General features: G+C 41.6%; 1 protein-coding gene across 1 annotated transcript; it reads right to left on the reverse strand.

The window, feature by feature from the left end:
• Positions 1 to 952: 952 nt before the first annotated feature.
• LOC127582123 (uncharacterized) lies at positions 953 to 18,833 on the reverse strand. Its single transcript, XM_052037154.1, has 6 exons — positions 18,635 to 18,833; positions 13,332 to 13,432; positions 12,539 to 12,582; positions 5,143 to 5,233; positions 3,738 to 3,867; positions 953 to 1,704 (listed from the first exon to the last, which is right to left on the reverse strand). Exons 2-6 carry the CDS (start codon positions 13,354 to 13,356, stop codon positions 1,038 to 1,040), a joined length of 957 nt encoding a protein of 318 aa, XP_051893114.1. The 5' UTR covers positions 13,357 to 13,432; positions 18,635 to 18,833; the 3' UTR covers positions 953 to 1,037.
• Between the last annotated feature and the right edge of the window lie 2,885 nt (positions 18,834 to 21,718).

Genomic DNA, 21,718 nt, shown 5'->3' on the forward strand with positions numbered 1-21,718 from the left:
CCATATAGCCTGTGTTCCCAGTCTATGCTAGTCAACTCCTCCCTCATCCCGTTGTAGTCTCCCTTGTTTAGGCATAATACACTGGTTTTAGATCGAGCTATTTCACCCTCCATTTATATGAGAAATTCAGTCATACTATGATCACTCTTTCCAAAAGGATCCCTAACTACAAAATGGTTAATTTTACTTTCTCATTGCACAGGACCAGATCTAAGATAGTTCTCTTGTAGGTTCACTAACATGCTGTTCAAGAAAGCTATCACGAATGCATTCTATGAAGTCCTCCTCAAGACTGCCTTGGCCAATTTGATTCGCCCAATGTGCAAGTCAAAATCCCCCATGACAACTGCCATTCCATTCTTACATGTATCAGATATTTCTTGGTTTATTGCCTGTGCCACTGTAATATTATTTGGTGGCTTATAGACAACTCCCACCAGTGATATATTTTCCCTTCACTATTCCTAATCTCTACCCAGATAGATTCAACATCCTGCTCCTTGGATCTTATATCGTCTCTCACTATCGCCCTGATCTCATCCTTAACTACGAGTGCTACCTCACCTCCTTTACCTTCCTGCCTATCCTTCCATATTACCTGATCTCCTTGGATATTTAATTCCCAGTCATATCCACCCTGCAACAATGTTTCTGTAATGGCCACTAAATCATACCCTTTTGTACTGATTTGTGCCACAAGTTCACTGACCTTGTTTCAAATACTACAGGCATTCAGATAAAGTGGCCTTACACTCATTGTCCTTTTAGAATCTAGTGAGCATCAAATCAGGAATGGCTGATAACATAATTAAACAGAGTAATTTACAATGAAAGCAATAAATCAAATAATATATTCTACCATGAAATCAACTACCTGAACTGCCGAAGAAAAATAAATAACCAGAACAGAGCAAGTGATAGCCAAGTACTGAGCACCTGGGTTATGCTTCAGCCAACTCAGTGACATCACTCTTAGGCTAAAGGGACCTCGTATAAAAAGAGTCCATGTGAGGATAATCCCTGAAACAATGAAATGGTCACTTGCCTTTGTAGGCTGGTGCTGGGGGCGCACAGGTCACTTTCCTGACCAAGCATTTCTCTGAACCATCCTTGTGGATCTTCTGCCTGAGAAATGGGATAGATTGTTCTTGAGGCAGATTTGAATTATTCCTTACAAACTGCTCCTCTTTTTGCAGCTTCCTTTGCACCCTTATCCGTTCCTTAAGCCTGTCCAATTTGTTGGTGGGAGATTTGTTCCTTTTCAGTTCCAGACACTGGATAAATGGACTTCCAGGAGAACTAAGGGAGTAAATAAAAGGTTCTGTAGAACTTTTCTTCTCCTGTAACATCTGCCTTTGGCTATAACAGTCAAATGCCAAATTAGCACCATTGTCAACTGGAGGACCTCCTTCTACAGAATATTTGTTGGATTGGCTGCAGACATCTTGCTCACGAGCCATATGGCAGCCTTTCTCTGAAGTATCCCAATCAGCCAACACTTGCAATCTTGTCGGGATAACTCTAGTTGATGGGTTATCACTTGACTTTTGCTCGATGGTTATTGTTGTCTGACTAACACCAGACAGATGAGCATCTTGGTCAATAATATCATTGTAGGAGGGGTTTATTCTCTCATGACAGAACATTCTTCTTGAAGAACCACAATTGTCCAACTTGTAATTGAATTTTCTGTTGTTATTTGACCTGTTTGAGAATTTGAAGAGCAGGTGAAATTAGGAATTTGAGCAACTGAGTGTATGTATGCAAATGCATTTATAAATTACTTTCAACTGCAAATAATCATATTGCTTCCCCGCGGCCCCCCTCCCCCCCACCCACCTTTGTGCTTTTGACTAGCATACAACAAGCCACAGGTTTTAAAGGCTTCCTCTTTAAAAGTCTGGCTCAATACATTTGGGGGCTTTAGTCCAATAATAGGCCCTCATCAACCTAAGGAATGTCCCGTCTCTACTCTTGCTATTCTGCTGTAATTTTCCAGCTACCACCTTCAGTGCAAGCTCTCAAATTTATAATTCAAAGTAGAAAGAATTCTTTCACTCAGACTCCAAAAATACCATTTAAAAAATTACAGGGGGTAAACAGAGTGAAACTACATCCTCTGTAGAGCTATGTTGTTTAAGTATGCCATCTAAGAGCATGGTTTTACACAAGAGGGGTGGAAATCTGGAGATCTCTCTCATAGGGAGTTGTTAAGCATAGGGATCAAGTGAAAATTAACCTTGGATGCTTACATTTTCTTTGAGATTTTGGAATCAAAGCAGATAAATCCTCTGTAAAAATAGGATGTGCTGGAAATACTCAGCAAATGGAGTAAAGACCTTGTGTGACCCTATCTGGCATTTTGTGTTCTGTTTTGGACTTATTATCTGGGAAAGGGTGTCCTTACCGTGGTGGAGATGCAACAAATGTTCCTGGGATATACAAGAGATAAGGTTATTAGACTCATATTCACTGCTGTATAAAATAATTAGGGGGGATTTTATAGAAATCAAAATGCTAACAAGGACTAGACAAACTAGATGTAGGTAGGACATTCCCAATGGCTGCAGAATCCAGAACCAGCCTCAGGATACAGTGTACGTCACTTGAAATAAAACAGAATAAAAACACTGACACTATTGGATTGTTGCAAAAACCCATCTGATTCACGAATGTTCTTTAGAGAGAAAAAAAATTGTCCTTACCCAGAGTGGCCTCTTATGTTACTCCAGACTCATTACTTTGCTTAGAGACACAAGAGATTTCAGATGCTGGAAAGAAGTATGTGTGTGAGAGGGCCTGCGTGGATCAGAAGGAAAGAGAAAGGACAGAGGGGGTTCAGGTTACCGGAAATCGGAGAATTCAATGTTCATGCTGTTGGGTTGTAGACTACCCAGGTGGAATATGAGGTGCTGTTCTGCTAGTTCCCTGAAAAGCAAAGAGGCCAAAGACAGACAGGTCGGTGTGGGAATGTGGAGGGGAGTTAAAATGGCTTGCAACCAGGAGCTCAAGGTGGCAACTGCAGACAGAGCTCAGGTGCTCAGTAAAACAGTTGCCCTGTTTGGTCGATGTAGAGAAGGCCACATCCCTCCCTTATTTGGTTCCACTTATCACCTTCCTTTCTTATCAGCTCCCATCACCAGCAGCCCTCTGTTGTCTCCACTTATCACCTCCCAGTCTCCATCACTATTTGCACCCTTCCCTCTCCCTCCTGACTCCGTCTGCCCATCAACCCCTCCTCACCTGGATCCACCTATCACTTGCCAGCTCCCCTCATCCCCCCTCCCACCACCCCGCCCCCCCCCCTTCTTCATACTGGCTATCTCCCCTTTACACTCTCAGTCCTGAAGCAGGGCCTCGACCTGAAATGTCGACCACCTCTTTGCCTCCACAAATGCTGCCTGTCCCGCTGAGTTCCTCCAGCAGTTTGCTTATTGATCCATTACTTTGCTTGAGTCTTGTCAACAACACCTACTTCCCATGAACAAGAAGCAGTGCATGCAGATAGTGGAAACACTCCAAGGGGAGAAAAATTGCTGAGCTACGAAGAAAGAGCGGGGAGTCTGGGACTACTTGTGTAGTTCTTTTGAAACCAGCACACGCCCGGGAGACTGAAAGGCCTCTAATAATGCTGTGACAACCTCAATTTGTTCACCAGATTCATTCACTGTTCTCATTTTGCGAGGGGGGATCCCAAATTCCTGAAGCTACACCGAGAACAACCGAGGTTGGTTTACCTGCTTGAGGAAGGAGTCCAGTTGTGAGGCAGGGTCCTGTGCGAGTCCAGTCTGTTGTTGGTCATGGAAGTTGGTTGATGTGGTGAACTTCCTTTATTTGAAAGGCTGCTGGTATTCTGTACACTGCATCCTACAGCAACACACCATTTATTGTCAGGGTAACCATTCCAAAAACTTTCCGATAGAATTCATGCCATCAAGGCCAGCAGCTACAGTTGGAGTAAATAGCTGACTTTTGAGTCATATGTCAAACCTTCACATAAATTTTAAAAGAAAAAAAACAGAAATGTTTGCTCCCTCTTCGTAGGTCAGCTGTTTGCAGAGAATTGACTCCAGAACGAGTCTGGACATGTCCCAGCCCATTATGTTCTTGCCCATCCCTCAATGCAGAACTGGTGCCAGCAACAGTCCTTTGTTTCACACTAAGCAGTGGATAACGCTAATCATGAACTTCTCATTTCCATATTTCCTTACAATATAAAAGGCAGCCATTCAGCCCACTCAATCTATGCTGGCTCACAGAGCAATCCTATTCCTCCACTAATTTTCCCTGTAACCTATTCTCCCCACACACTCAACAATTCTATCACCCACCTGCACTAAGAGCCATTTACAATGGCTAAATGACCTATGAACCTATACGCCTTTGGGATATGGCAGTAAAGTTGAGCAACTGGAGGAAACTCACATGGTAACAGTGAGAACATGTAAACTTCATACAGCTAGACTTGACCTTCTGCTACCTGTGCCTCTCAGTTTATGCAATCTATCCTCACAATTTGACCCTTTCAGGCCCACTTCTGATAAAGAAGTCTATATCAACCAAGTACCACCACCACACCAGTAGTCAACAACCACCACCCCTGGCCACTGTCCAATTCTTTCCCTTTAAAAAGTAGATATATCATTATATTTTGGCATACAATTGGCAACAGCAACTATTTACACTTCAGCTTCTGGTATCCAAGGTCATGGAAGCCCCCACTTCACCTCCAGCAAGTTTCAGTAGCTTCAAACCACTTGTACCAGCCACACTGCTCATTACTGATGACTCACTGTACATAGGGATCACTGGCCAATTACAGTATTTATTGCCCTTTCCTAATTTCCCTTGAGCGATTTGGCTTGTCTGACCATTTCAAAAGTCGGATTAGAGTCATCCATATTGTGATATTAAAAAAAACAGCAAATTGCTTTGATGTGGCATGTGCTACTTGAAAGGGTGAAAGAAGAAGATTTAATAATAAAGGGAATTGGATTAATTCTTAAAAGGGAAGAATCGAAGGGGAAAATCCCGCAGAGGAACGGTTGTCAAGTTAATCCCAAAGAGCTGAATAGACACGATGAGCTAAGTAGCCTCTACTGTGTTGTGTCAACTCCAGAGAAATATGAATCACTAACTCACCAAGTGCCTCAGACTGTAAGCACTTTCGAATGCTTGGCTCAGGAAGACAGTCATCCTCTTCAGAGTTCAACTTGTTTTCAATCTGTTGTAACTAGAAATTGTCAAGACAGTTCAAGAACTCAAGAGCCACGTACTTAATCCTCACAATAACAAGAAAGAGCAGCAGTTAAACTCCAATAATCCACTATCTGACTATTCAGAAATCCTGACGATTCAGCTTCTGATTCACCAAGTGATGTTTGCCACGCTCCCTTCCAACTCACTAGGGCCCAGGTTCCTGGCCTCCCCTCCTACTCACCAATACCCCATTTCCCATGTTCCCTTCAAACTTACTGGGTTCACTGGAAAATTTATTATGATACCGTGTAACATTAATAAGTAGTGAATTAAAGTACGTTGTGCTATTAAGAGGAATAATATCCCATGGTCTGGAAAATCTGCTAGTCCCATACACAAGAATCCCAACATGCTGGATTATCAGAGTGCTGCCGTGCCAAAAAAAACTATATCGATATTGATTTTACATGATAATTTAACACTGGGGAGTCATTTTGATTTCTCTCCTCACTTACAATTCAATTGACTTTAATGATCTGTGAACTTCCTCGAACCCATTTTATATCAGCACACAAAGTGAACATCGACTGCATTGCCTCCTAAAAAGCAAACAAGCAAATTTCTGCAAGGCACAACTATGCATGTGAAATCACAAGATTCGCAATCCCTTTATTCAACTTTTCATGATCGTCTATACAGTTCTTGGTCTTATTCTTTAAGAAACGTGTCAGCCAAATTAGTTAATTCCAAAATCAGATGTGCCAAGTAGCTCCTCAGGATTTATGTTATGTTTCATCAGTAGCTTGTTTAACCCTTTTACTGTCACAGTCTATGGGCTCTGGATAAATCCAGTCATAAAATGTGTTTGCGCTTCTTACAAGCCTGCAATGTGGTCAACCTCCATCTGACCTTGAAATGCTTGAGGCACCAGATACTACAACAGTAGGCATTCTTACCAATAAAGGGATAGCCTAATTTATCTGCATTTCACGTTCATTACAATGGTACCACATCTTCTTAAGACCGCCAAGATGCCTGCTTCCAGAAGACAATGTTAGAATCACGTTAAATCAACTTGAATAGCTGCGTTACTGGATTCTGGCTCTGTTATGGAACTAGCAGAAATTAGAAAAGATTGAAACAATCTAGGATGTTGAAGGACATTGTCATTATTCTTTAAGTATTGTTTTCTCCTTATTTATCTGTTAAGAATGTGATTGCACCCCCACTAACTAAAGAACAGACTTTGTTCTGTGCCTTGCTGTCCCCTTCAACTACAATGAACAATCACGTGCCATAAATTTAATTGCTGCGTTATGTAAAATGCCAAAAGGGAATAGTTAATCCCAATCTAACACTCAAGTGTACTTTTGAAGAGTGAAACCATTTCAATTAGAATTAATCAATCCCTGAGGTGTTATACATAATGATTAAGTGTGGTCTTCAGCTGTGAAGTGAGATTAGAAAAAAGAAGTTTAATTGGATCAAGGTATACGGGAGTAACTTCCGTTTTTTCATTTGTAAAACCTATGCCCACCTTTTTAATAGAACAGTCAATACAAACCCATGTTATATTTTTACCATCCTGCCAATGGCCAGTGATGGAGAAGGAGAGAAGAAGGGATGAAGTTAAGACATTCAAACATAAATACAGGTGATTTTTCCCTGCCCATCAGGAGAAAATAATTGCCTACTTGCCCACTGTTGGGATGGTGCAATTACAACCCTATAGTACCCTCGTGATACCCTAGTGGAGGTATCTAGAACCGCGGGACATTGTTTTGGAGTAAGGGGTCACCTATTTCAGATGAGGACAAGGAGAAGCGTCTTCTCTCAGAGGGTCATTAACCTTTGGAATTCTCTACCCAAGTCAGCCATGGAAGCAAAGACATTGAATATACTCAAGGGCAGTGATTGAAAGACACCTAAATGACAAGGGAAGAGAGAGGGAAAATGGTGCTGGGGTCAAGATTGGATCAGCGATGATCTTATTGAATGGTGCAGCAGGCTTGAGGGCCAACTGGCCTACTCCTGCTCCAGTCTCTTACATCCATAAGAACCCTTGTTACTATGGAAAAATGCACAAGAAAATTTGAGAGTAGTTAGTGGTGCAGACCATTAGTGAAAGGAGGCAGATCTGTTACTACATTACATCTGCAGATCTTTTGAGTTTAGAAGTGACTAATGAAATAAATTCAGATTTCCAGACACATCCAAAAACTGAACAAAACCCTTCACTCAAAAAAAAAATCAGATTTGCACAAGAAGATAGAACAAAGCAGCTCTAAGTTAACAAGTAAACCTGATCCATTCAGGCCAGTGAGACTGTTCAAAAGAATGCATCTCATTTTTATTGAGTTGTAAAGCTGAACGAACACCTCCAGCTTTGAAGGGGTGGGAATGGGCGGTACTGGAGTGAAGGAGCTCACCTGCTAACCGGAAATGTTGTCAATAATTACAACATCATGAAAGGGAACAACACCAAAAGATAAAATGCCAGAAAAAAAATTACAAGACAAGTAATAAGATATGCTAAAGGTTCAAACCAGAACAACAGGTGACTTAAAAGACAAACTGCAGCACATGATACAAGGACATGCACAACAACTGCAAATAATCTCAGAAACATCATCTCTAGGACTCTGTAAAATGAGAATGGGTTACACAAATGTGTATCTTGCCTTTAATAACTGGTCTTTGAAACAGTAAAATGTCCAAACTTCTACACAGGAGAAATTATCAAGCCAAATGTGACACATTGTGGGGTGTGATGTTCGAACAAATAACCAAACAAAAAAGGGGCAGATTTTCAGGAGTTCCTTAAAGAAGCAGAGAGAAATACAAAGGTGGAGAATGTTAAGGAGGGAATTCCAGAGCCTGGGATTGAGGGAGTTGAACCCACTGCTGCAGTAGTTAAAATCAGGGATGTAGATGAAACCAAAATTAGAGGAGCACTGAAATAATGCTAGAAAAGTTTACAGAGTTGAGGAGGGGCAAGGCCAAGGAGGGACTCAAAAACGAGCATTTTAAAAATGGAGTGAGGGCACTAAGTCAGAGTGAAACTAGAGGCTCGGGTTTGAAGCTGGCGATAGTCAAATCTTTTGATTATTGCTCATGTGATCTTCTGGCATAAGGAGTGAGGAAAGAGCCTCTTTTTGCATCTTTCAAATTAATTCAACTCAATTTACAAGCAGCAACAAGGGCCACAAGGAATAGGCAAGTCTTGACTGGCCCATAAAAAATTAACTAGATTCTCCCAGAGCTGCAGCCATGTGAAATACCAGGTGGAAAGGAAAGGTGTTTGCTAATACAATTAGTGCGTACCTGAAATATCCAAACAACACTGGGTTCATGTTTGATGTGGTGGGGGAGGGCAAATTTATGCATATCAACTATCACCTCAACAGATGAGTTGCAGACACCCAAGGAAAACAGCACAAGTGCCAATTATATGACTGTTTGTGCAGCCATTCTCCGTAATTCTGTCAGAAAGAATCATTCCAACAAATGATATTTCATTCTCACCTTCTGCTAGTGCTGGCCACGAGGTGGATGAAACTATTCATGACATAAGGACCAAGAAAAAAAGGTGAATTAAAGGTAGAGGCCTTATCGTTATCAGCAGTGCAACACAGGAACTCAGCCCTTCAATCCTGTTCTGCCACTCAATTAGATTGCAGACACAGAAGTCTGCAAATGCTGTCATCTGAAGCCAAAAACAAAATGCTGGAGGAACTCAGTAGGTCAGGCAGCATCTGTAGAGGCAAAGGGGTGGTCAACGTTTCGGGTCAAGTCAGAGGGATGATCGACATCTCGACCTGATGTCAACCGTCCCTCTGCCTCCACAGATGCTGCCTGACCTGCTGAGTTCCTCCAGCAGTTTGTCTTTTGCAATTAGATTGTGGACCTGAACATCAAATCCACTCACTGCCTTTGCAACGAAACCCAAACTCAACAAAAAAATCGAGGTCTTGACAATTTTGATGAATACATTGACCAGAGGCCTTTTGGAAGCAAATTTCAGAATTGGCAATTCCCCTTTGCATGACACACGCTTTCTAATTTCTCTCCAAAGTAGCCAAGCTGGATTTTATAATTGTGCACCCTTGTGCCGGATTTCTCACGAGTTAAAGTAGTTTTTCTGCATATAGTATTCTTATGATCTATAACTGCACTGACCATGGATTCAAATGCTTTTATCATAATATAACTATTCATAAAAGTTAAACTATAAATCAAATATCAGGTGAACACTGGGTGAACACACTTGCTTGTGATTATTGAACCATGTGATTCAATTCCCAGGACAAACACAGAGGACAGTTTCCTCTATTGGAGGAAACCAGAAACAGGGATAGAATCAACAAGAAATTCAATGGGTAATTCAGAAGACACTTATTTACCCTGATAGTGATAACAGTACAGACTTGGAATAGTAGCAGCAAGTGGCACAGGTGCACTTAAGGGTGAACTGGATGTGCATGACAGAGACAGGAACTGAAGGACATGCTGATAGGGTTAGCTGAAGGGAAAATGGGCATAGATTCATGTCAGGTATCAACTCAGAGCTGTTTCTTTGTAATTCTATGTAATCCAGTTCATCAACATCAGCTTTGGTCCTATTGCTATAGAGTCAAGGGAGAAAAAAATTAAAATGAATTAACTGTACATCCAGCATCTGACTGGTGTCTAATGAGGGGGAGAGCTCAGTGTTGGCAATCTGGCTTTCCCACAATGGCCCCTAGTCAAACAGCCCACCAACATTCAGAATCTCCGACATGGGAGACCTGGGAAGCTACTGTCAGTGGAATCTGTAAGATGGTGGGGAAATAAAAGAAAATCTGTACGAATAATCTCACTCTTAGCACCTAGCGATAACCTGGGAGATGTTCATCTATTGCACAGTAATCGAGTTTCAACAGTTCTGGCAAGTAATTGTTGCATCTTCTGCCAAGGAAATAAAAGTATAGAAAACTGAGCAAGCCCAGTCATGTTCATATTCAATTAACTTGGAGCAATCAATGGACTGTAACAGGAGTATAAAGGTCCCAGCCCAAGCCTTTTGAATCTTTCTGACTTTACATAATACATACCTCATTAAATGTACCTGATAGATTATTTGCAATAGTAACAATGTTTTGAGGCACTAGTTAGGGCTGTGTTGATTTCACCTTGATCACATAACAAATATTTCACTCGCTGAACAAGAAGAGTGGACCTTTGCAACAAGTAAAACTTCCTTTCTTTCTTTTTCAATCTTTTTCTTAGTTTTCAAATTAATACAGATTGATATATAGCATCAATGTTTATACATGTAATACAAAGAAATCAGGAGAACAATCATAGCATAGATAATCATAAAGAACAATAAAATATTAAAACAAACTGTCGATCCAACGATCTCTTAGTAAATGAATATAATATAAAAGAAAAGAAAGAAAAAGATTTATTATATAAATTTTTTTTAAAAACCTAAATCAATAAGAAAAATTGTAAACAATATAAACTAAAGAAAATGTCAAAAAAAAACAAACAACAAAAAAAAGAAAAAAAACTGGGCTAAAATTTCTCAGTAGAAACAGAGCAATATTATGCCGTCAACTCCGTTCCTCCAAATTGGAAAGTTATTGAAAGGGGATCTACATCGTGTGAAAATATTGAATAAATGGACTCCAAATATCTTCAAATTTAAGCGAAGGATCAACAGTACCGCTCCTAATTTTTTCCAAGTTTAAACATGATATAGTTTGAAAGCAACAAGTAAAACTACCCAAATGGCTATTACATCCAACCATTCCTGTGCTCCCTATTTACTCCCAGCTGAGCAGGGATACAGAGGGTTGGATGCTACAGTGCAGTTGCATTGAGCTCTAGTTCATCTGCAGCTGGATTACTGCACCATTAGGGTGATAACCCATTCTGCATTGCTTCACAGGAACATTACCCAATATAATTGACAGCAGACCTCATTATATGGCATAATGCGTGGATAAAGAGACAAGAGCACCATAAAATAGCATGGAGGGAAGTCCAGAGCTCGAGGCCCTGGCAGCTGAGAGTACAGCATCCAACAGTACAGTCATTAAAATTAAGGATGCACGAGTGGCCAGAATTGGAGAAGTGCAGAGACCCCAGATGGTCCACAGGCTAAAGGAGGTTACAGAGGGGAGAGGGGAATGGCCAAGGGGAGATATGAAATCAAGAAAGAGAATTTTAAAACTGAAACATTGCCAAAGCAGGACTCAACATAGGTAAGAGCAAGTAGTGTTCTTATCCTGGAACCAATTGATTCTCCTGGTTTTGCATTATTTTCAAATATGAATTTTCACTTTAGTTTTTGAATTCAAGGCGCCTACACACATTAGTAGACAGTTGTGCCTTCAACGTCAGTTCCTAAAGCAATCCTCTTAACCAATTTCCTAATATTCTCAAAACATGTTAAGATTAAGATCTTTATTAGTCACATGTACATCAAAACTCACAGTGAAATGCATCTTTGTGTAGAGTGTTCTAGGGGCAGCCCGCAAGTATCCCCACACTTCCGGTGCCAACATAGCATGCCCACAACTTCCTAACCCGCACATCTTTGGAATGTGGGAGGAAACCCACGCAGTCACGGGGAGAACATACAAACTCCTTGCAGACAGCGGCCGGAATTGAACCCAGGTCTCTGACAATGTAATAGCATTACGCTACCAGCCACACTACCATGCCTGCCCCATATCCTGAATTTCCCATGTACTTGAACTTACTAATTGCCTAGTATGTAAATCTTTGTCAAATGCTTTGCATGTATCTATACACAGCAACCAAGAGAGTTTTCCAATGTCATTTGAGTCCAATTAAGCAAAGAGGTTTCCTCAAAAAAAGATCTTTTTCCAAATCTATATGAATTTTATTAGTTTATTATTATTTCATACAAATAATTTGAGGGGTAAATGTAGTTTTCACCCTAGCTTGGTCCTGCATGCCTCAGCTACTTTTTTTTAAAAGAGCTGTCAATTAGTCTCAGTCCCTTGCTCTTTTCCCTGACAATGGAATTATTTTGTTTCAACATTTAATACTGTAAAAGGCATTAATTAAAAGGTTGGACGAGATTGCATTTTTGTCATACTAAGGCACTGATATTTCTTCCACAGCCAGAGGTGATTCATAATGAAGTACCTGGAATTCATCACAATGAAAAAAATCAGTGGAAAGTGAAGTGGACAGCTCCTATACAGGGCAGGAGGTCCACTCCAGCAGGACATGGACAGAAACATATCCCCCACATTTCCTATGTGTGAGACAGAATTCTTCCAATGATGTATCACATCATAGACTGAGACAGCAAACTCACCACTGATTTGGCCTCTTGAAGGTTGTCCCAAGCCAAGTCCACTTCTGGAAAATAGTAAGAGCAGAACCAGGAAACATTAAACAAAATGCCACATCTTGCAAAATGTCAACCATAATATCCTGTCATTTATCAATAAACCATGCCAAAATTAAAAATATGGAAAGATTATTGTCATAAAATGGAGTCTGAACACTGACTACTATGAAGGGACATCAGAAAAATGTCAAGGTAGAACCCAATTGGGAATCACTTTGCATGGAAGGCGAGGGTCTTGGTAGACAACACTTAGTTCAAGTGACTCCCTGCACATTCCTGATTGTTCGAGAGGGTCAGAAAGGACTTCTACAGACTAGTTCAAATGGCTAGGCAGATTGTGGGATTTTGCAAGGCAAGAGGACATGGGGCGGCAGGAGAGGGCTGGTGGCACCAGAAGGGAAGAAGTATTTAGTTACAATGTTCTAGACATCACATCTCAAGAAGCAAGCTCTAGAGACCAACTGACCTTTTCTTGCCTATTCTTTTTCTGTGATGTAACATTAGATTTGGATTCATCAGCATGGATTAGACCTTGTCAAATACTCTTTCCCTTACATTTTAATATTTTATATTATAAATTTATAGATATTTACAAAGGTTAGTTTTAATCTGCAACAGAGATAATTCTGGTTAAATGAGTGTACAGCAGTAACAATACTCCCCTTTATCTTAAGGATCTCTGATCCAGAGAACTTAGATCACCTTCAAGCAAATGGGAACAAAAAACAAACCAAGTTTAAAGACAGAATCAACTCACCATCCAACTTATTTGAATATTCCATTTTAATGGCTTGAATGCTCCAATGCAAGCTACACCATGTTCATTTCTGTTTCATATCAATTTGTCTTGTGCATGACCTAAAGAAATAAGATAGCAAATGGTACATTACAATGGATCACTAACATTTAACTGTGCCTCAAGTATAATGAATTACCTAGAAGTAAGTGACTGGGGTCATGCAGACAATGGCAGAAACCTTTTTGTAAACAGTGATGAGATGAGCCAGTGTTGCTGCTATTGTTTTAAAATAGAACACTATTAAATACATCCAGTTTTCTTCAAATGGAACCATGTGATCCAGCTCACAAGTACATTGGGATTTTTGGAAAGCACCAAAAAAAAGCCTATATTCATCTGATCAATGTAGTAGTCACAAGTCTGCCTACTATCTTCAACTTGGAAACAAATTCATCTGGTAGCCTGATGAGCAAAAGTCAGTTCACAAAGGCATCATCATCACAAAGCAAACATTTTGAAACAAGTAGAAACCACATAACAAAGCCTGCTGACTGGGCCCTGCCCAATTTCAAATTTAAGTGCAGTGCTTGGCAACACAATGAAATGGGCTGGGATTTTGTGTGTGGATGAAGCTCAGTTAAAAAGCTGCATCTGTGGATGGGCATCTTTCATTTGCATAAAAATCCAATTTATAACTTAAAAGGGTCAAAGATGTACAGCACCACCTAGCAACAACGTACGTTTGCATTCCTATTACCACTGAAAATTATCTTGAGAAGACTAACAAACAAAACTTCACTCTGAGCAACATAACAACATATTAGGATATGAGGGAGAGGTGTAGAAGAGATGCCAGGGATGAAGGACTTGAGTTATGAAAATAGATTGGAGAAGTTGTGGCTGTTCTCTTCGGAGCAGAGCAGACTTCAAGGTGGTCTGATAGAGGTGTTTAAAATCATGAAATGTATGGATGAGAAGATATAGAGATATTGTTTCCATTAACAGAAGGGTCACAACACAGGGCACAGAGAATGAAGTTAGTTGGCAAAAGCACCAAAACTACCATGAGGAAAAATACATCTTATTCTTACACAGTGAGCAATTAAGGTCTGGAATGCACTGTCAGGGGTGGTAATGGAAGCAGATTCAATAGGAAGCAGAATAAATATTTGCAGGGCTCTGGGAAGAGGGTGGAGGCGGGGAACTAGTTGGGTTTATATAGAGCACCAAAGGACTTGATGGGTCCAAAGCCACCTCCTTCACTGTAACCATTCTTTGGGAAGTGCCCTAACTCTTGGGCCAATTTAAACAAGATCTTGAGGGAGGAGACAAAGAGAGGTTTAAGCTCCACCCATTGCCCTACCCCACCATGTGACCCAGAGATGCTGCTCTCCTTCCCCATTTCCTGATGCAGAGACCGAGCCTTCCCTATGGACATGAATCAGGACAAATAGTTAAAGCAAATCATATTTCTGTATAACAGAGAAAGAGGCTATTTGGCCCATCAAGTCAATGCCAGTTCACAGAGCAATCCTATTCCCCACAAATTTCCCTGTAACCTGTTCTCCCATTATTCCCACCAACTCCCCCAGATTCTACCACTCACATACACACTAGAGGCAATTTACAGTGACCAATTAACCTGCGTGTGTTTGAGATGCGGGCAGAAACTAGAGCATACAGAGGAAATCACTTGGTCACAGGGAGAACGTGCAAACATATAGGCAGCACCCAAGGTCAGGATTGAACCTGGTCAGAAGAGCTGTGAAGCAGTTGGGCTACCAGCTGTACCACCATGCTGCCCACAAGTTCTCAGCTAGTTTTTGGGCCGCCTAAGTTTTTGTCATGATGAGCCCTATAAAACAAACTATGTCAGCTCAGAGGCACATAACTATGCAAATGGGACTACCTCCCCTGATTTTCACTGAAGCCTTGGAAGGGGGAATGCCATGGAGTTAAGTCCACGTTCCATATTTTGTGATATCTCATTTTTATTGTGGACACTTTTCCATGTCCTTCCTTTGCATTTGTTCAGCAATGTTAAATAAAGACCTTTCCAAACTTGTCTCACCACTAAATTAGAAAGAGGACAAACAACAACAAATAAGGGCAGATAATTTGGGCTTCAAGGGACAGACTATTGATGCCCAAGGGCACAGGAATTCCTTGCATTACTTATCACAAACATGCATGATTTCTACCAAGCTCAAAAACATTGGCTTCCTTTTCCCACAGAGAGCATGACCCCATTCTCAGTTAGGAACCTGGTAAGTAAAGAAAGTCTTACAAGTTCAGATAATAACAAGTCATTGGCATCTCTCTTTGCTTCCACAGCAGAGGATATCTTGCACTCAAGAGGGAGAACAGACCAAGGCTGACCCTCAGAATAACATGATTCTGTTGTATTAGATACTATAAAGCACACAACTCAGACTAACAATAAATGCACTTTTGATTTTGTGACTCTTGATGACACACTTGATCTCTTCAAAGAGAATTAAGGGGAAATTAAATTTCTGTAAAATTCCACTCATCAAATTGGAAAGAAATGTAACTGCTGTGAAGAGTTAGGCTCATCCATTATGATTACTAACTATCCAACGTACACATTGTGTGTGGAAAACACAAATGTTATTTTGGAGCCAGAATAAATGAAAGAAGGGAAAACTATGGCACCAGATGTGGCTCAGTGAATTGCAATCTTACCTCTGAGCCAGAAATTCATGGGTTCAAATCACACTTCAGAGACTGCAATAACAAGCTTGGGCTAATATTTCTGTCCAATTCCAAGGAAGTTCGAGGTGTGGTCTTGGATAAGACTAAAATCCAAATGGCATCATTTCTTCTAAGAGGGGATTTCTCCAGTCTCCTGGCCAACATTTATCCCTTGAACAACATCCTAAACACGCAAAAGTTCATCAATCCAAAACGTTAACTCTCTTCCTCCCTTCACTGCTGGTGCCTGACCTGCTGAGTATTTACAGCATCAGTAGTATTTTGCTTTTGAATCACCAATACATCCCGTGGGCCCAAATTCACTGACAGTCTGCTTTGGACCATGCAATCAGTCCCAGTGTGGTCTCCAACACAGCCTTCTGCTGGGATCCTGGCTCTGATCCCTTCAGCTTGGCTTTATGCAATGTAGGGGATGTCTCAGCACAGAAAACCAGCTGCATGCAGCGAACCCCTGAAGCCTCACCACTTCTCTCCTCCCACTCCCCCAGACAAAGCAGTTGGTGTCATCGATGCCATTAAATATCTGTAAACATTGTTGAACAACACTGACACGTAGAAGATAACAATGTTGATAATAGTAAAATATTATTTTTTCATATATGTTTTCTCCATATTTCAAAAAATTAAAATCAAATTCACACACAACAAAGCAACATTTTAAAATCACTAAAATAAACAAATAAATAATAAAAACGCATCTACCAAGTCTTCTCCTGGGACTTGATGTCACCAATTCATCTGAATGGGACTTGCCATTCCCTCACCAGGTTTCACTCAGCAAAGGCTCAGCAGGCAAGATTCCCAGCAGCACAGTGATTCAGCAGACAGCACTGCTGCCTCACAGCTTCAGGGATCCAGGTTCGATTCTGGCCTCAGGTGATGCCTCTGGTGTTTGTACATTCTCTCATGAACTGCAGTCTCTTGTGTCTCCCATGAATGTGTGAGTTTCACCCCTAGTTGCTTTGTTTTTCCTCACACATCCCAAAGAGGTTGCTGGCAGTTCAAATGACTACTGTAAATTACTCTTCAACATACGCAAGTGGCAAACAATCAAAAAGTTGACCGGCTTGGGAGAAAGAATAGGTTGTGGGGCATGGGGAAATAAGGGGAACTGGACTGAGAGGACTGCCCTGCTTGGGAGCTGGTATGAATCTGAGGACTGAATGGTATCCTTCTCTGCTGGAAGAACTAAGAGATAACTGGAAGCCCGCAGAAGATCCCTCACCTTGTCAGACTCTGTGAAGAGACCAGAGGCTGGGTGGAAGATACTGCTATCCTCCTAGATTGATTCCATTGCTAGAAACTGGTATATCTTCTGGTATACCTGGATAAGTATTAACACCGGTGTCAGGATGGAAAATCTGCCATGTTAGATGCATGGTCATTATCATTCAATGTTTTTGGGACCTTGTGCTTAAGTTGGTTGGTACGTTTTCTGCAACCATGTCTGCATTTCAAAAGTACTTCATTAACTGTAGGGGTATGAAAGGCATTGTACAAAGTATAATCTTATGCTAAGTGATGCTTTATAATCACATGACATGCTGCAGTAACAGATTCAATGCTGATTATTGACATTCTGGAGTAATGTCAGAAACTATGTCGAGTATAGTTATATGACCGAAAGCTGAGTGCAGATAGAAGTAATCACACATGGAGTCATAATAAGTAATTGGAGTCAAATAATATTGGATACCAAATGGAGCTCTTCCAAAACAACATCATAAAAGACACAAACAGAAAGTTGGAAATGTTTCCTCTGAGAATCTGAATACTGAGATTGGAATTACAATCTGCAATTCATCGTCCATGACAGAATGTGGACAGGGAATACTGAAAGATGAAGATTAAAGCAAAGTTCTTTGAAGCTGTATTTATGGACCACTGGCTGCTTTGATGCTGCTGGTGTCTTTGTTTAAAGAAAGCTTGGCCATTCAGAAAGGGACAACACTTGCAGACTATTTTTGGACAGCAAACTGGAAGGAAATATAAAAAAAAGTTATGATTAAATGCAAGTGGTGGATCCAGCTATTACTGACGCCAACTGAGTGGGCAGACCAGATACAGACACAGGCTGCAAAGCAAACTCTGAACTCTATTGTAAGTTCTGCCTCTGTAATTAGAACTTTAAGACAAACAAAATGCACACAACCGTTAAATGGCAACACCTGGTGTTAGTGAATTAAAAAAATCTTCCACCCACCGCAAGTTCAGGGTAACTCCCTCAATTGAATCTGAACATTCAGAAATCATTAGTTCACCATTCAATGTTTCTTAAAAACAAATACAAACTTCAAACTAAAAGACATATTTCTCAGTGTCTGTTTTATAACTACTAGAGCAGACATCCTGTAAAAAAATACTGTGGCATGTTGTCCTATTCTTGCCTTTTGACTGAGGATTTAAAAAAAACTATGCACATCAACTGATTACCGATTTAATAAATAGAAGTGGAGTCATCTTCCTTGCACTGTATAAACTCGCAAAATGGAAAGTCAACCATCAAAATAACTCAAGACAACATATGGGCTATCTCGTAGTAAAAAAACAACTCCACATTTTTAAAACAAAAGTCTAATTCTCACCTGTTAATTTGAGCAAGACCAAAAAGAACAGCTTGAAATATACTCTCAAAGTCTCTCAGACGGATTACAGTCCAAGCTTGGCTCCCTCATTGCCTTTAGCGGGCAAGCAATAGATGTCTCTGAAGACTTGCGCTTCGCCTCCTGTCGCTGCGGCTGCGGCTGAGCCCGATCTCCTGTCGTTACACCTGCCTCTCGCACTCTGTCGGGACAAACAACACTAGGAAACGCAGTTCGCTGCTTCACAGCTTGCCCGAGGCGCCACAACTGGCGGCAAAACCCAACCAACCCCACGTATCCGTTTAAAGGAACCGTACTTAGGGCTTGTAGGCAGCTTCTCTCCAGTAAACTGATTCACTTCAACAACTAATGAACACAAGCCTCTCTTGTATTTTCTACGATGACACGTTACTCCTCCTACTCCTCACTATTTGCCCACTAGGCAAATATAAATTCGAGAAAATAATAATTTCGGTCATAATACTTACAAAGCAAAATAAACACGATTAATAATAAGTCCAGAAGCAAAATAGCAATGTGCTTTTTTATGCATGAATGGATTTCCAGTCATCTTTTTCAATAACTACAGATCTTAGAGTTTGGTGGGAACAGAAATGTACAGAGTGATGCCCAGGATAATTCCAACAAGCCCTGAATTCTTCTTTCCCAATATTCCCAGTCCATCACTTATCATTGCAATTGTGCTTTGATGTCACAGCCCATTGCCACCAGTTCAAATTCTGTCCCCTTATCCCAATATATTCATTCCATATTCCTCATGACAATACCATCCCAACTGACCGATGCTGCACAAGAATGTCCACAGTCTTTTCATCTCTGAGCAGAATTTCCAGTCTCCAAACATCTTAAAGGACTCCGACTTCCACCTGCATGATGGCCTCCCTCACCACCTTCACACATCTTCCACTGAACTCACCATTATGTCTTTATCACCTCCATATGTAACTGATGCAATACGTTCTCTGCTGATCATATCCAGATGTGATCGATGCATTGTTCTCTCTAGAACATAAACACAGAACAGTACAGCACAGGAATAAGCTCTTCGGCCCACCGTATCTGTGCCAACTATGATGCTGATCTAAAAGAATCCCATCTGCCTGCACATGGTCTGTATCCTTCCATTTGCTTCCTGTTCATGTGTCAGTCTAAATGCCTCTTAAATGTTGCTTCTTTCACCTCCCTGGGCAGCACATTCCAGACACCCGTCACTCTCTGTGCCATGACAAAAACTTTCCATTGTAACTCATCTTTAACTTTCCCCCCCTCACAAATCTATGCCCTTAAGTATTTAACATTTCCACCCTGAGAAAGAGACCCTGACTATCTACCTTATCTATGCCTCTCATAATTTTATATACATCGATCAGGTTTCCCCTCAGCCTCTGACACTCTGGAGAAAAGGATCCAAGTTTGTCCAACCTCTCCTTATAGCTAATACACTCCAATCGAGGCACCATCCTGGTGACCCTCTTCTGCACCCTCCCCAAAACCTCCACACCCTTCCTCTCATGTGGTGACCAGAACTGCACACAGGACTTCAAGTGTGGCCGAACCAATGTTTGATACAGCTGCAACACGATTCCCCAACCGTTCTGCTCAACACCCTGACTGATGAAGGCAAGTATACCATACGCCTTCTTTTCCACCCTATCGACTAGTGTTGCCACTTTCAGGGAGCTATGGACATGCATCCCAAGATCCCTCTGTACATCAATGCTCCGAAGGGTCCTGCCACTTACTGTATTCTTTCCTCAAGCATTTGGCCGTCCAAAATGCATCACTTCACACTTGTCCGGATTGAATTCTATCTGCCAATTCTCCCCCCAAATTTCCAACTGATCTATATCCTGCTGTATTCTTTGATAACTTTCTTCGCTATTCACAACTCCACAAATTTTGCGTCATCTACAAACTTACTAATCAGACCACCTACATTTTCATCCAAATCATTAATATATTACAAACAACAGAGGTCTTGCAGAACATCCATGGTCACACACCCCCAACCAGAAAAACACTCTTCTAGCACGACCCTCTGTCTTCTGTGACCAAACTAGTTTTGGATCCAATTTACCAACTCACCGTGGATCGCAGCCTCCCATGAGGGAGCAAAAAACAAACTGCTGGAGGGTCAGGCAGCATTTGCGGAGGCAGAGGAATGGTTGCTGTTTCGGGTCGAGACCCTGCATTAGGACAGAGAATGTAGAAGGCAGGTAGCCAGTATAAAGATGTGAGCGGGAGGGGTGAGGCAGGGGCTGGCAGGCAATAGGTGGGACCAGGAGAGGAGGGGGATGATGGGCAGATGGAGCCAGGTGGGGGGGTGGGGGGGGGGTGGGAGGGTGAAAGTAGAGACAGAGTCTAGAAGGTCAAAGGTGGAGACACAAGAGGCTGCAGATGCTGGAATCTGATGCGTAAGGAAGGCGATAGGTGGGACCAGATACGGAAGGGATGGTGAGCAGATGGAACCAGTTGAGGGAAGAGGTAGGAGACCCAGTATGGGGGAGCGGTACCAGGTGTGGGAGAGGAACAAAACTGGGTGCTGGGGGCTGGGTGTTGTTGGAAAAAGAGGGTTGAGAAAACCTGCACGGATGAGAGGAAAGAGAAAGGAACACAGCGGGTGTGGGTTACCGGAAATTGGAAAATCCAGTGTTGACACCTTTGGGTTGCAGACTACCCAGGCGGAATATGAGGTGCCGCTGTTGTAGTTTGGGTTTGGCCTCACCCTGGCAGTGGAGAGTGCCGAGGACAGATGGGTCAGCGTGGGACTGGGGAGGGGAGATGAAATGAAATGCAACCAGGAGCTCAAAAGCACAGATGCTCTGCAAAGCAGTCTCCTGGTCAACCCTTGGTCTCGCCAATGTAGAGGAGGCCACATTGAGAGCACCAAATTCAGTAGATGAGAGTGGAAGAGGTACATGTGAATTTTTGCCTGAAAAGAGAAGGGGCTGTTTAGGTCCCTGGATGGTGGTGGGGGAGGAGGTGTAGGGACAAGTGTTTCATCTACTATGGTTGCTGAGGAAATGCGCCAGAGGAAGGGAAGGGTGGGCGAGTGAACCAGGGAGT

Source organism: Pristis pectinata, chromosome 23, assembly GCF_009764475.1.
Source record: "Pristis pectinata isolate sPriPec2 chromosome 23, sPriPec2.1.pri, whole genome shotgun sequence".
Taxonomy (NCBI): domain Eukaryota; kingdom Metazoa; phylum Chordata; class Chondrichthyes; order Rhinopristiformes; family Pristidae; genus Pristis; species Pristis pectinata.

Bases quoted from the DNA above. Each gene is read 5' to 3' on its own strand.
- LOC127582123 (XM_052037154.1), bottom strand. From the start codon at position 13,356: ATGGAATATTCAAATAAGTTGGATG. The intron at 5,234-12,538 runs GTGAGTTTGCTG...GACAATTTCTAG, and splicing joins TTCAAGAGGCCAAATCAGTG to TTACAACAGATTGAAAACAA. The intron at 3,868-5,142 runs GTGAGTTAGTGA...GTGTTGCTGTAG, and splicing joins CTTACAGTCTGAGGCACTTG to GATGCAGTGTACAGAATACC.